At 47.6% G+C, this 15,094-nt stretch overlaps 1 protein-coding gene across 3 annotated transcripts in view; it reads right to left on the minus strand.

Moving 5' to 3' along the window:
• Nucleotides 1-4,907: 4,907 nt before the first annotated feature.
• The window catches only part of LOC140346549 (bone morphogenetic protein receptor type-1B), a 72,615-nt gene continuing 62,428 nt past the window's right edge, over nt 4,908-15,094 (minus strand). For all 3 annotated transcript variants that reach the window (XM_072432673.1, XM_072432674.1, XM_072432675.1), the window contains one exon: nt 4,908-6,438. In XM_072432673.1, the coding sequence (XP_072288774.1) occupies nt 6,313-6,438 (126 nt within the window). In that variant the 3' untranslated portion in view covers nt 4,908-6,312. The remainder of the gene's footprint in view (nt 6,439-15,094) is intronic.

The raw sequence follows: 15,094 nt of genomic DNA on the forward strand, positions 1-15,094 counted from the left end.
TTGACCACAGACCTCCATTGACACAAATATATCTGGTCAAACTCGATCGCTCGTGCTCAGGAGTCACGGCAAATCAAAGAGGGTGAAGCCGATCCACGAAATCAAGTATGTGACATGTTTATTTAATGCGATTTAAGTCATTTCTCTGCGCTCCTCGCCAGTAACATGTCAAAGAGGACGTTTAGTGTCAGTAAATTGTCTAAATAATCATTGAATAACGCTCGTGTGAAGGCGTGTCGCGCTCTCAACGTAGTTCAAAGTGTTTTACAGACGTTACAGACGATAAAAGCATAAATAATCGGTCAAGTGCAGATACGACTCCCTCATAAACGCAGCCGAACAGAACTATTGGTTGCCTATGTTTTGCTAATAGGCTAATGCTAACGGCTATAGCGAAAACACAGGTGAAAGCTAACATTTGCCTGGACAGTGATCGATAGCACGAGCATCCAACTGAGACGTTTAATGCCATATAGTGGGACATTCCGCGCAGAGCGATAACGTCTTTCGTACCGACAAGAAGGTTCCGTACGATCTGTCGGAAAAGTTACGCAGTGTGCCTTTACCGGCACTGGTACGTTCATGTTTTTTTTGTCGTTTGTCATCGTTGCCCAGAAGTCCAGATGTGTGTTGTTATATTTTGCCTGTTGATGTCACTAGAGGGCGCTGCAGCCGTGGACACTTTAAGGAGACAAGCCTGAATCATGGAGCTGTTTGGGTCGGAGCCGCCTCCCGAGCCGGGGTGTGAACAGCTCGGAGCGCCGGGACTCGCTTTGTAACTTTGCCGTGAGAAAAAACGCGGCGGGTGACGACCGGCGATGTAACGATGGCCGATACGCGAGCGCAGTTCAGAGATCGACCGCTACGTTTTGGTTTTCACGCCCGATACCGACGTATTAGAGCGCCAGCGATGTCTGATGAGCTCTGACGCTATTTTTGTGTCACTTTTGAGCATTTTCCCAAAGGGTTAAATGGTTACACAGTGAGTTACTGCCTATACTTTGTGCCGTTCTGCGTAATAAAAGTATAACAAGGAAGGATAATATCAATACAAATGATGTTTAGACATCCACATAAGGGAGAAATGTACTTATGTGTGTGTGGTGCGGGGGAAACAATAATATCGTTTATTGTGATTAAAAAAAGCAGACAATACTAATTTGTGGTAATAAAAAACGTCATGTCATTTTAGCGCCAAATCATGCAGAGAAACGCTATTTAATCATGGTTTTCACTCATAACAAAGTCCAATTCTGTAATAGCAGTTTAAACATGGAACTTATTTATATAATCAAAAGTATAAATATGAATATCCATAACATTTTAAAGCTGTCGTTAATCGCATTTATTTTTGCCGTGATAATTGCCGCACAAAATGTCAATATCCATGTCTAGTTTAGCGCTGTGACGTTATCGCGCTAATGCTAATACAGACACAGATACAGAGATTTTTGCAATAAAACAAAATCTGTTTTCCCCCCAGTACAGTTTTAATGTAGAAGCTTCTTTTTGGGTGAAAATGAGACCACAGTGCTTTCTCTGCGTCTAATTATAACGCGTTTTATGCCACACAAAGCAGGAAGTGCGCTGTTAGCATGCTAATGTTTGCTAGCTTTACCGTGGCGGGCAAAAACTCGCTCTGGAGAGTCGTCAAAAGAGATCAGAATGTTCTAAGTAAGTGAGCGAAGCATGTGGAGCTGTGCAAAGTGAACCAGTTCTGTTTTTCATGGTTTGAGACAATAAAAATCAGGTTCAGTTCGATAGCTGTCGAAAGCGCAAATATCAGACAAGTAACTCAATTTATCTCTAGTTTATTTATTTATTTGATTCATGATTTGAGCATATTTCGGACTGATTTCAATACAATTTCTCATTATTTAGCTTAGTTTTAGTCAGTAGTGTAAAAAAATTTCACTTTAAAATAGATTTATTTTTAGAGAACTTTGGGAAAATACATTGAAAGACAAGTTTAAAAAGATATCTAGGTTTAATATGCAAATAAATCTAAACTAGTCAAGATCGAATCAATTAAAGTCATAAATACTTACAACAAGATGTAATAACAACGTCTTTTTTTGGTCATGTTTTTTGTCAGTTTGCTTGATTTTTAACGTAGTCGGACCGTCGGTTTCGTGCAGTGTCGGCCATTTTTACATTCCCGGTCGTTACGCCGATGTTCAGAGTAAAGTGATTTTCTATGCGATGTACAGTTGTGAAAAAAAGCCGTGCCGTTAGAAGCTAGTTTGTATGTTTTTGTAAATGCGTTGTCGACTATGCAAACCCGCTCTTCGGTTTCTAGTGTGCGTGCTTGTAAGTGCATTCTCATCCTGGGACTCGGGTCAGGGCGGATGTGGCTTGGCTTAGGGCGGCGGAGGGATCGACTTTCTGGCACGATTGTCAAACCTGCTCAATCCGGCTCAATGCTCGCCTCGTCCTCTAAATGTTCTGTACAAAGTGTAAGAAAGAATTTTTAAGATGATTAATAAATTATATTTATAAACAATGCTGACAAAGACAGTGTGGCGTCTTTTTCCCGTTGAACTGTTGAAAGCCTTCGACGTAGACCACATCACGTCATACATTTGTCTATCACATACTGAGGACACATCTACAAACTGGTTTGAGCATCCCAAAGTGAGAAGCTCTTTCTGTTTTCTGATTGAAAAAAAATCTGCTTTTAAAAACTACATTAAGTGTGTGATTCTTATTTGCTTGTGAAGAACGTATAGACCACTGAGAAGTTCCTTAGGCTGCACTTTGCCTCACCAGCACCAAACTGATCCTGACATGTGGCCGCACACAGGGCTGTGGCTCCAGCGTCAGCCGCACTCAGAGAAGGGCTTTTGGTTTCAGGCACGAACACTCATCGAATGACCTGGAAACCGGACCAGACGCTGCCGTGTCCGGCAAAATGAAGTGTGGGTCCACAGTGCTCGATGGTCAGGCGCATTCACTAACTTGAAGCTGGACTGGACTCATTCAGTAGGTTCTGGGTTAGATCCGTACAAACCAGCGCCACATGTGCACAACCCGCCCCACATGTGCACAACCTGCCCCACATGTGCACAACCCGCCCCACATGTGCAAAACCTGCCCCACATGTGCACAACCCGCCCCACATGTGCACAACCCGCCCCACATGTGCACAAACTGCCCCACATGAGCACAACCTGCCCGATATGAGCACAACTTGCCAGCCAAGCAAACGAGTCCTGATTCCAACCAAAAGGCTGCCTCAGGACTAAACTGGGCACATGTTATGACCAAACAAGTGTGAACTACGACTGCATAGTATATTACAAACATATCAATATTAATATCAATATCCTATTGTAGAGTTCAGTTGTAGTCACCTGGACACTGTTTTGAAAATGTGGACAAAGTGAAACATCTTCTAGACTCAGATGATCTGATGGTTTTGTTTGATGTCGTCCTGTCCCTGTTCACCTGCATCTCGACCTCTGAGGCAGTGACGGCAGTGAGTCTGCAGGAGGAGCGCCCCCTACAGGACAGGACCGAGCTGCTCCCCCTACAGGACAGGACCGAGCTGCTCCCCCTACAGGACAGGACCGAGCTGCGCCCCCTACAGGACAGGACCGAGCTGCTCCCCCTACAGGACAGGACCGAGCTGCCCCCCCTACAGGACAGGACCGAGCTGCGCCCCCTACAGGACAGGACCGAGCTGCTCCCCCTACAGGACAGGACCGAGCTGCCCCCCCTACAGGACAGGACCGAGCTGCCCCCCCTACAGGACAGGACCGAGCTGCGCCCCCTACAGGACAGGACCGAGCTGCGCCCCCTACAGGACAGGACCGAGCTGCCCCCCCTACAGGACATGACCGAGCTGCTCCCCCTACCGGACAGGACTGAGCTGCGCCCCCTACAGGACAGGACCGAGCTGCGCCCCCTACAGGACAGGACTGAGCTGCGCCCCCTACAGGACAGGACCGAGCTGCTCTCCCTACAGGACAGGACCGAGCTGCGCCCCCTACAGGACAGGACCGAGCTGCTCCCCCTACAGGACAGGACCGAGCTGCGCCCCCTACAGGACAGGACCGAGCTGCGCCCCCTACAGGACAGGACCAGGACAGGACCGAGCTGAGCCCCCTACAGGACAGGACCGAGCTGCGCCCCCTACAGGACAGGACCGAGCTGCTCTCCCTACAGGACAGGACCGAGCTGCGCCCCCTACAGGACAGGACCGAGCTGCTCCCCCTACAGGACAGGACCGAGCTGCGCCCCCTACAGGACAGGACCGAGCTGCGCCCCCTACAGGACAGGACCAGGACAGGACCGAGCTGAGCCCCCTACAGGACAGGACCGAGCTGCGCCCCCTACAGGACAGGACCGAGCTGCGCCCCCTACAGGACAGGACCGAGCTGCGCCCCCTACAGGACAGGACCGAGCTGCGCCCCCTACAGGACAGGACCGAGCTGCTCCCCCTACAGGACAGGACCAGGACAGGACCGAGCTGCTCTCCCTACAGGACAGGACCGAGCTGCTCCCCCTACAGGACAGGACCAGGACAGGACCGAGCTGCTCCCCCTACAGGACAGGACCGAGCTGCGCCCCCTACAGGACAGGACCAGGACAGGACCGAGCTGAGCCCCCTACAGGACAGGACCGAGCTGCGCCCCCTACAGGACAGGACCGAGCTGCGCCCCCTACAGGACAGGGCCGAGCTGCGCCCCCTACAGGACAGGGCCGAGCTGCTCCCCCTACAGGACAGGACTGTGCTGCTCCCCCTACAGGACAGGACCAGGACAGGACCGAGCTGCGCCCCCTACAGGACAGGACCGAGCTGCGCCCCCTACAGGACAGGACCGAGCTGCGCCCCCTACAGGACAGGACCGAGCTGCGCCCCCTACAGGACAGGACCTCATACTGTAATAATGTGAGACCCAAACTTCGAGCATATAAACTTTATTTTTCACATACATTAAAGTGAAGACAGAAAAGAACACATTGTCCAACACAAGTCATAATAATAAGATTCCCTCTTTGTTCAGTGTTAAGTCTCCCACAAAGAGCAGCGTCTGCCACACGGTGTCAGATCAGTCTGAGGTGAAGTGCTTGAGGGCCAGTGTTCCACAGACCTCCAGCTACAGCCGCTTTCACAGAAAGCACCATCACATTCATATTCACAACACGAATGACACGGAAACACTGGTCAGTAGTTGTCATCTACAAGAGTCACAAGAGCTGGACTTCAGAATGTTCTCCTCATCTCGTTTGCAAGACTAGATTTTTGGATTCTGGTGGTTGTTTCTTCTTTTTCGTGTTTATTTTTGTATTTCACCCAAAAATATTCAATCTTTTGTTTTTACTTTTCTTGACAATTAGGTGTAAAACTCGGTGTTGTGGTATCAGAAATGTGGTTCCTGGGACGAGTGTGGAAGATCTCATACGTCGACAAAGTTACAGATGAAAATGTAATAAACCAAGTCCAACACAAAGGGCCAAGCAACATTCTCAGGGGCCCGAGATGAGGAAACAGATCCTGGAACATCAGAGGGAAAGAGAAGTCAAGCTTCAGGGGGAAAACTACCTTCACTCTGAGTCTGGAGCATCATCAGAGCTAAGGAGGGACGCCAGGCTGTGGTCAGCACCGCGGTTGTCATGGCAACCAGAGAGAGAGATCCATATAGGAACTGGCCAAATATAAATATATTCAAACATATTCTCAATTCAAGCAGTTGTAACTCTTGTAGATCATATTTTTTCACAGAGTGTGATCCGCTCCTCCAGAGGACCCACTGCCCGAGAACTCTTCAGGAGGAACTACTGCCCCAGAACTCTTCAAGAGGAACCACTGCCCCAGAACTCTTCAGGAGGAACCACGGCCCCAGAACTCTTCAGGAGGAACCACAGCCCCAGAACTCTCCAGGAGGAACCATGGCCCCAGAACTGTTCTTCATTCTACTGCACCGAGGTTTTTCTATAGGTCTTTGCAAAAAGACCTGATCCACACAAATGTCCTGCAGCCTCACATAATAATGTCCCGAGGGTCAGTGAACGCCTCACACTCTGATGTCCTGAGGGTCAGTAAACGCCTCACACTCTGATGTCCTGAGGGTCAGTGAACGCCTCACACTCTGATGTCCCGAGGGTCAGTGAACGCCTCACACTCTGATGTCCCGAGGGTCAGTGAACGCCTCACACTCTGATGTCCCGAGGGTCAGTGAACGCCTCACACTCTGATGTCCCGAGGGTCAGTGAACGCCTCACACTCTGATGTCCTGAGGGTCAGTGAACGCCTCACACTCTGATGTCCCGAGGGTCAGTGAAATGTCCTTAGGGTCAGTAAATGCCTCACACTTTGATGTCCTGAGATTCTGACATTTTGGCCAGTGTCTTTTTGACCCTCAGAGCGGTCAGTCTGGAGGCCGGGTTGTGGGCCCAACATTCGGTCATCAGCTTCCCAATCTGCCTCAGACACTGTGGACACAGAAACAAAGAGTTACAAATGTTATATAATAATACCATAGATTTGAATAGTGTCAATAAAAGACACATTGTACATTAATTGTTTTGTCATTGGGCTTTCTTCGAGCTCTTCTCGGCATCTTAGGTTTTAGAACTTATGAATAATAATGTATCCACTGAAAGCAAACATTGAGGCCATCGCACACCGTTAGGGTTCGTTTTTAAGTCCATAAATCATCACCAGACTCGATCAGTTCCACTGCCTCACCAGTAGATGGCATCATAACTCAGCCAGTCCCGTTGGAAACAGCAGAGATCCAAAAATGAGATGCCAAACTAAAGTTACTCAAGAGCTTTCAAAGGCCAAAAACAAAACAAATATTGCATACCTTATTTTGTTTGTTGTTTACTATATTAAAACACAAAAAGCTCTTTATGACATGACACATTTGGAGTGATTTCTGACTGAGGAGAGGACTGACTAAACAGGTCCAAACTACTGTGATTGAAGCTAAATACAACTCCAGAACACACATGTGCCACAGTCACTCACACATGTAAGGCAAGGCAAGGCAAGTGTATTTGTAGAGCACATTTCATACACAAGGCAATTCAAAGTGCTTCACACAGCAGGAAAAATGCATTCAAATCACAAAGAAATTACAGAAACAGAAATACAATAAAATTAACTAAATTGAAGATTATCAATCCAACTGATTTTCTAAACTAATAAAATCTCAAACAAAAGAGAAGAGTGCAAAGAAAAAATCCTTTCAGTCAAATGCGCAGCTAAACAAAACTGTTTTTAGCTTAGATTTGAACATTGTCAGAGTAGAAGCCTGTCACACATCTTCAGGAAGACTGTTCCAGATTTTAGCTGCATAAAACTGAAACGCAGATTCCCCATGTTTTGTCCTACTCTGGGCACCCGCAGGAGGCCGGTCCCCGAGGTCCTCAGAGTCCGAGATGGTTCATATGGCACTAACATATCCAAGATGTACTTTGGTGCTAGGCCATGGAGAGACTTGTACACAAGCAAGGCTGCTTTAAAGTCTATTCTCTGAGCCACAGGAGCCAGTGCAGAGACCTGAGAACAGGACTAATGTGATCATACTTCCTGGTTCTAGTCAGGACCCGAGCAGCAGCGTTCTGGATGTACTGCAGCTGTTTTACAGCTCGTTTGGAGAGACCAGTGAGCAGGCCGTTACAGTAGTCTAATCTACTGGAGACAAACGCATGGATAAGTCTCTCTAAATCTGGTTTTGACACTATATTTTTGATTTTGGCAATGTTTTTTAGATGGTAAAAAGCTGCTGATGTTATTGATTTGACGTGGCTATTAAAGTTCAAGTCTGAGTCCATTATTACCCCCAGATTTCTAATTTGGTTTGTAGGTTTTAGAGCGAGACTCTGGAGGTGACCGCTAACACTTTCTCTTTGTTTCTGTGGGCCAAAAACGATTATTTCAGTCTTGTCTGAGTTCAGCTGGAGAAAGTTGTTTTGCATCCACACACTGATCTGTTGGATGCAGTGACAGAGTGAATCTACTGGTCCATAGTCACCTGCCGATAGTGAAACATAGATCTGAGTGTCGTCTGCATAATTGTGATAGGACACATTTTCACTGCGTATCAACTGACCCAACGGCAGCATGTAGAGGTTGAACAGAAGGGGACCCAGGACTGACCCTTGGGGCACTCCACAGGTCAGGGTCATGTGGTCTGAGACAGAGCTACCAATTTCAACAAAGTACTTCCTGTCTTCCAGATAGGACCTTAACCAGTTTAGGGCAGTGCCAGTGATGCCCACCCAGTCCTCTAGTCTCTGTAAGAGGATCCCATGATCGACAGTGTCAAAAGCAGCACTCAGATCTAACAGAATTAAGACTGAGGCTTTGCCCGTGTCAGTGTTCAGGCGGATGTCATTTGTCACCTTGACAAGAGCAGTCTCAGTGCTGTGATGAGGTCTAAAACCTGATTGAAAAACATCAAATGAGTTGTTTATTAAGAGGAAATCTGTGAGCTGTTGGTAAACAACCTTTTCAAGGACTTTGCCCCAAAATGGCAGATTAGAGATGGGCCGGTAATGACTCAGTACTGCGGCATCAAGACTGCTCTTCTTTAGGAGAGGCTTTATGACCGCAGTTTTCAAAGACATTGGGAATGTTCCAGATTGAAGCGACATGTTAACTATGTGAGTGAATGGTGCTAACAAACTGTTCAGCACAGACTTTAGAAATCTGGTGGGTAACACATCAAGGCAGCATGTAGATGAACTCAGACTGGTGATGATCTCATGGACAGTTTTGTCAGTTACTGGTGCAAAGTGAGTTAGCGCTAAGTGTCTTGGTGGTTTTAGGGTAATTTTTTGCATTGTGGGATTTATAGCATTTTTAATGCCCTGAACTTTGTCATTAAAGAATAATGCAAACTCATTACACTTGGATGTGGAAATGAGTTCTAACGGCAGCTGAGCTGGAGGGTTTGTTAATCTGTTTACTGTGGCAAACAGGACACGCAAGTTGTTACTGCAGCTTCCAATTATTTCAGAAAAATATCTTTCCCTAGTTCTACATAAGATTAGGTTGTACATGTTCAGCTTTTCTTTGTAAATCCCTTTTTGAACCTGGAGCTTTGACTTGCGCCATTTCCGTTCGGCCCTGCGGCACTCCCCCTTCTGTGCCCTGACCGAATCATCATTTCTCCACGGCGCCTTCTGCTTATTTTTAACCATTTTAGCCTTTATAGGGGCGATGGTGTCCAGAACATTCAAAACACTAGATGTAACATAGTTCAACAAATAATTTACATTAGAACATGAGACATTTTCAAAGTTTATCATTTCCATAAACAGTGCACCTGTGCCATCACTTATGTGTCTCCTCTGAACAACTGCAGGACCAACCGGAGGTTTGGGAGAAACAGACAGGTCAAAGAAGACACAGAAATGATCAGACAGAGCAACATCGATCACATTAACATTTGAAATATTTACCCCCTTTGTAATTATGAGATCTAGAGTGTGTCCTTTTCTGTGGGTGGGGCCTCTCACATGCTGAGTAAGACTGAAGGTTTCAAGGACAGCATCAAGCTCTTTAGCGTTTCTGTCACTGTACCACAGTCACTCACACATGTACCACAGTCACACATGTACCACAGTCACTCACACATGTACCACAGTCACACATGTACCACAGTCACTCACACATGTACCACAGTCACACATGTACCACAGTCACACATGTACCACAGTCACTCACACATGTACCACAGTCGCTCACACATGTACCACAGTCGCTCACACATGTACCACAGTCACACATGTACCACAGTCGCTCACACATGTACCACAGTCACACATGTACCACAGTCACACATGTACCACAGTCACACATGTACCACAGTCACTCACACATGTACCACAGTCACACATGTACCACAGTCGCTCACACATGTACCACAGTCGCTCACTCATGTACCACAGTCACACATGTACCCTAGTCACACATGTACCCTAGTCACACATGTACCACAGTTGCTCACACATGTACCACAGTCGCTCACACATGTACCACAGTCACTCACACATGTACCACAGTCACACATGTACCAGAGTCGCTCACACATGTACCACAGTCACTCACACATGTACCACAGTCACACATGTACCCCAGTCACTCACACATGTACCACAGTCACTCACACATGTACCACAGTCAAACATGTACCACAGTTGCTCACACATGTACCACAGTCACTCACACATGTACCACAGTCACACATGTACCACAGTCACTCACACATGTACCACAGTCACACATGTACCACAGTCAGTCACACATGTACCGCAGTCACACATGTACCACAGTCACACATGTACCACAGTCACACATGTACCACAGTCACACATGTACCACAGTCACTCACACATGTACCACAGTCACACATGTACCACAGTCACTCACACATGTACCACAGTCACACATGTACCACAGTCACTCACACATGTACCACAGTCGCTCACACATGAACCACAGTCGCTCACATATGAACCACAGTCGCTCACATATGTACCACAGTCGCTCACACATGAACCACAGTCGCTCACACATGTACCACAGTCACTCACACATGAACCACAGTCGCTCACACATGAACCACAGTCACTCACACATGTACCACAGTCGCTCACACATGAACCACAGTCGCTCACACATGTACCACAGTCACTCACACATGAACCACAGTCGCTCACACATTTACCACAGTCGCTCACACATGAACCACAGTCACTCACACATGTACCACAGTCGCTCACACATGTACCACAGTCGCTCACACATGTACCACAGTCACACATGTACCACAGTCACTCACACATGTACCACAGTCGCTCACACATGTACCACAGTCACACATGTACCACAGTCACTCACACATGTACCACAGTCACACATGTACCACAGTCGCTCACACATGAACCACAGTCACACATGTACCACAGTCACACATGTACCACAGTCGCTCACACATGAACCACAGTCGCTCACATATGTACCACAGTCACTCACACATGAACCACAGTCGCTCACACATGTACCACAGTCACTCACACATGTACCACAGTCGCTCACACATGAACCACAGTCGCTCACACATGTACCACAGTCACTCACACATGAACCACAGTCGCTCACACATGTACCACAGTCGCTCACACATGAACCACAGTCACTCACACATGTACCACAGTCGCTCACACATGAACCACAGTCACTCACACATGTACCACAGTCGCTCACACATGTACCACAGTCGCTCACACATGTACCACAGTCGCTCACACATGTACCACAGTCGCTCACACATGTACCACAGTCACTCACACATGTACCACAGTCACACATGTACCACAGTCACTCACACATGTACCACAGTCACTCACACATGTACCACAGTCACACATGTACCACAGTCACTCACACATGTACCACAGTCACACATGTACCACAGTCGCTCACACATGTACCACAGTCGCTCACTCATGTACCACAGTCACACATGTACCACAGTCACTCACACATGTACCACAGTCACACATGTACCACAGTCACTCACACATGTACCACAGTCACACATGTACCACAGTCGCTCACACATGTACCACAGTCGCTCACTCATGTACCACAGTCACACATGTACCACAGTCACACATGTACCCTAGTAACACATGTACCCTAGTCACACATGTACCACAGTTGCTCACACATGTACCACAGTCGCTCACACATGTACCACAGTCACTCACACATGTACCACAGTCACACATGTACCAGAGTCGCTCACACATGTACCACAGTCACTCACACATGTACCACAGTCACACATGTACCCCAGTCACTCACACATGTACCACAGTCACTCACACATGTACCACAGTCAAACATGTACCACAGTTGCTCACACATGTACCACAGTCACTCACACATGTACCACAGTCACACATGTACCACAGTAACTCACACATGTACCACAGTCACACATGTACCACAGTCAGTCACACATGTACCGCAGTCACACATGTACCACAGTCACACATGTACCACAGTCACACATGTACCACAGTCACACATGTACCACAGTCACTCACACATGTACCACAGTCACACATGTACCACAGTCGCTCACACATGTACCACAGTCACTCACACATGTACCACAGTCACACATGTACCACAGTCACTCACACATGTACCACAGTCACACATGTACCACAGTCACACATGTACCACAGTCACTCACACATGTACCACAGTCACACATGTACCACAGTCACTCACACATGTACCACAGTCGCTCACACATGAACCACAGTCGCTCACATATGAACCACAGTCGCTCACATATGTACCACAGTCGCTCACACATGAACCACAGTCGCTCACATATGTACCACAGTCACTCACACATGAACCACAGTCGCTCACACATGTACCACAGTCACTCACACATGAACCACAGTCGCTCACACATGAACCACAGTCACTCACACATGTACCACAGTCGCTCACACATGAACCACAGTCGCTCACACATGTACCACAGTCACTCACACATTAACCACAGTCGCTCACACATTTACCACAGTCGCTCACACATGAACCACAGTCGCTCACACATGTACCACAGTCACACATGTACCAAAGTCACACATGTACCACAGTCACTCACACATGTACCACAGTCACACATGTACCACAGTCACTCACACATGTACCACAGTCGCTCACACATGAACCACAGTCACTCACACAAGTACCACAGTCGCTCACACATGTACCACAGTCGCTCACACATGTACCACAGTCGCTCACACATGTACCACAGTCACTCACACATGTACCACAGTCACTCACAGTCACTCACACATGAACCACAGTCACTCACACATGTACCACAGTCGCTCACACATGTACCACAGTCACTCACACATGTACCACAGTCACACATGTACCACAGTCGCTCACACATGTACCACAGTCGCTCACACATGTACCACAGTCACACATGTACCACAGTCACACATGTACCACAGTCACTCACACATGTACCACAGTCACACATGTACCACAGTCACTCACACATGTACCACAGTCACACATGTACCACAGTCACACATGTACCCCAGTCACACATGTACCACAGTCGCTCACACATGTACCACAGTCGCTCACACATGTACCACAGTCACTCACACATGTACCACAGTCACACATGTACCACAGTCGCTCACACATGTACTACAGTCACTCACACATGTACCACAGTCACACATGTACAACAGTCACTCACACATATACCACAGTCACTCACACATGTACCCCAGTCACACATGTACAACAGTCGCTCACACATGTACCACAGTCACTCACACATGTACCACAGTCACAAATGTACCACAGTCGCTCACACATGTACCACAGTCGCTCACACATGTACCACAGTCGCTCACACATGTACCACAGTCACTCACACATGTACCACAGTCACACATGTACCACAGTCACTCACACATGTACCACAGTCACTCACACATGTACCACAGTCACACATGTACCACAGTCACTCACACATGTACCACAGTCACACATGTACCACAGTCGCTCACACATGTACCACAGTCACACATGTACCACAGTCACTCACACATGTACCACAGTCACACATGTACCAGAGTCGCTCACACATGTACCACAGTCACTCACACATGTACCACAGTCACTCACACATGTACCACAGTCACACATGTACCAGAGTCGCTCACACATGTACCACAGTCACTCACACATGTACCACAGTCACACATGAACCCCAGTCACTCACACATGTACCACAGTCACTCACACATGTACCACAGTCAAACATGTACCACAGTCACACATGTACCACAGTCTCTCACACATGTACCACAGTCACTCACAGTCACTCACACATGAACCACAGTCACTCACACATGTACCACAGTCGCTCACACATGTACCACAGTCACTCACACATGTACCACAGTCACACATGTACCACAGTCGCTCACACATGTACCACAGTCGCTCACACATGTACCACAGTCACTCACACATGTACCACAGTCACACATGTACCACAGTCACTCACACATGTACCACAGTCACTCACACATGTACCACAGTCACACATGTACCACAGTCACTCACACATGTACCACAGTCACACATGTACCACAGTCGCTCACACATGTACCACAGTCGCTCACTCATGTACCACAGTCACACATGTACCACAGTCACTCACACATGTACCACAGTCACACATGTACCACAGTCACTCACACATGTACCACAGTCACACATGTACCACAGTCACACATGTACCCTAGTCACACATGTACCCTAGTCACACATGTACCACAGTTGCTCACACATGTACCACAGTCGCTCACACATGTACCACAGTCGCTCACTCATGTACCACAGTCACACATGTACCACAGTCACACATGTACCACAGTCGCTCACTCATGTACCACAGTAACACATGTACCACAGTCACACATGTACCACAGTCGCTCACACATGTACCACAGTCGCTCACTCATGTACCACAGTCACACATGTACCACAGTCACACATGTACCCTAGTCACACATGTACCCTAGTCACACATGTACCACAGTTGCTCACACATGTACCACAGTCGCTCACACATGTACCACAGTCACTCACACATGTACCACAGTCACACATGTACCAGAGTCGCTCACACATGTACCACAGTCACTCACACATGTACCACAGTCACACATGTACCCCAGTCACTCACACATGTACCACAGTCACTCACACATGTACCACAGTCAAACATGTACCACAGTTGCTCACACATGTACCACAGTCACTCACACATGTACCACAGTCACACATGTACCACAGTAACTCACACATGTACCACAGTCACACATGTACCACAGTCAGTCACACATGTACCGCAGTCACACATGTACCACAGTCACACATGTACCACAGTCACACATGTACCACAGTCACACATGTACCACAGTCACTCACACATGTACCACAGTCACACATGTACCACAGTCGCTCACACATGTACCACAGTCACTCACACATGTACCA

Source organism: Eucyclogobius newberryi, unplaced genomic scaffold (assembly GCF_026437365.1).
Source record: "Eucyclogobius newberryi isolate DKJ021-1_F unplaced genomic scaffold, fEucNew1.0.hap1 SCAF_6, whole genome shotgun sequence".
NCBI classification, from domain to species: domain Eukaryota; kingdom Metazoa; phylum Chordata; class Actinopteri; order Gobiiformes; family Gobiidae; genus Eucyclogobius; species Eucyclogobius newberryi.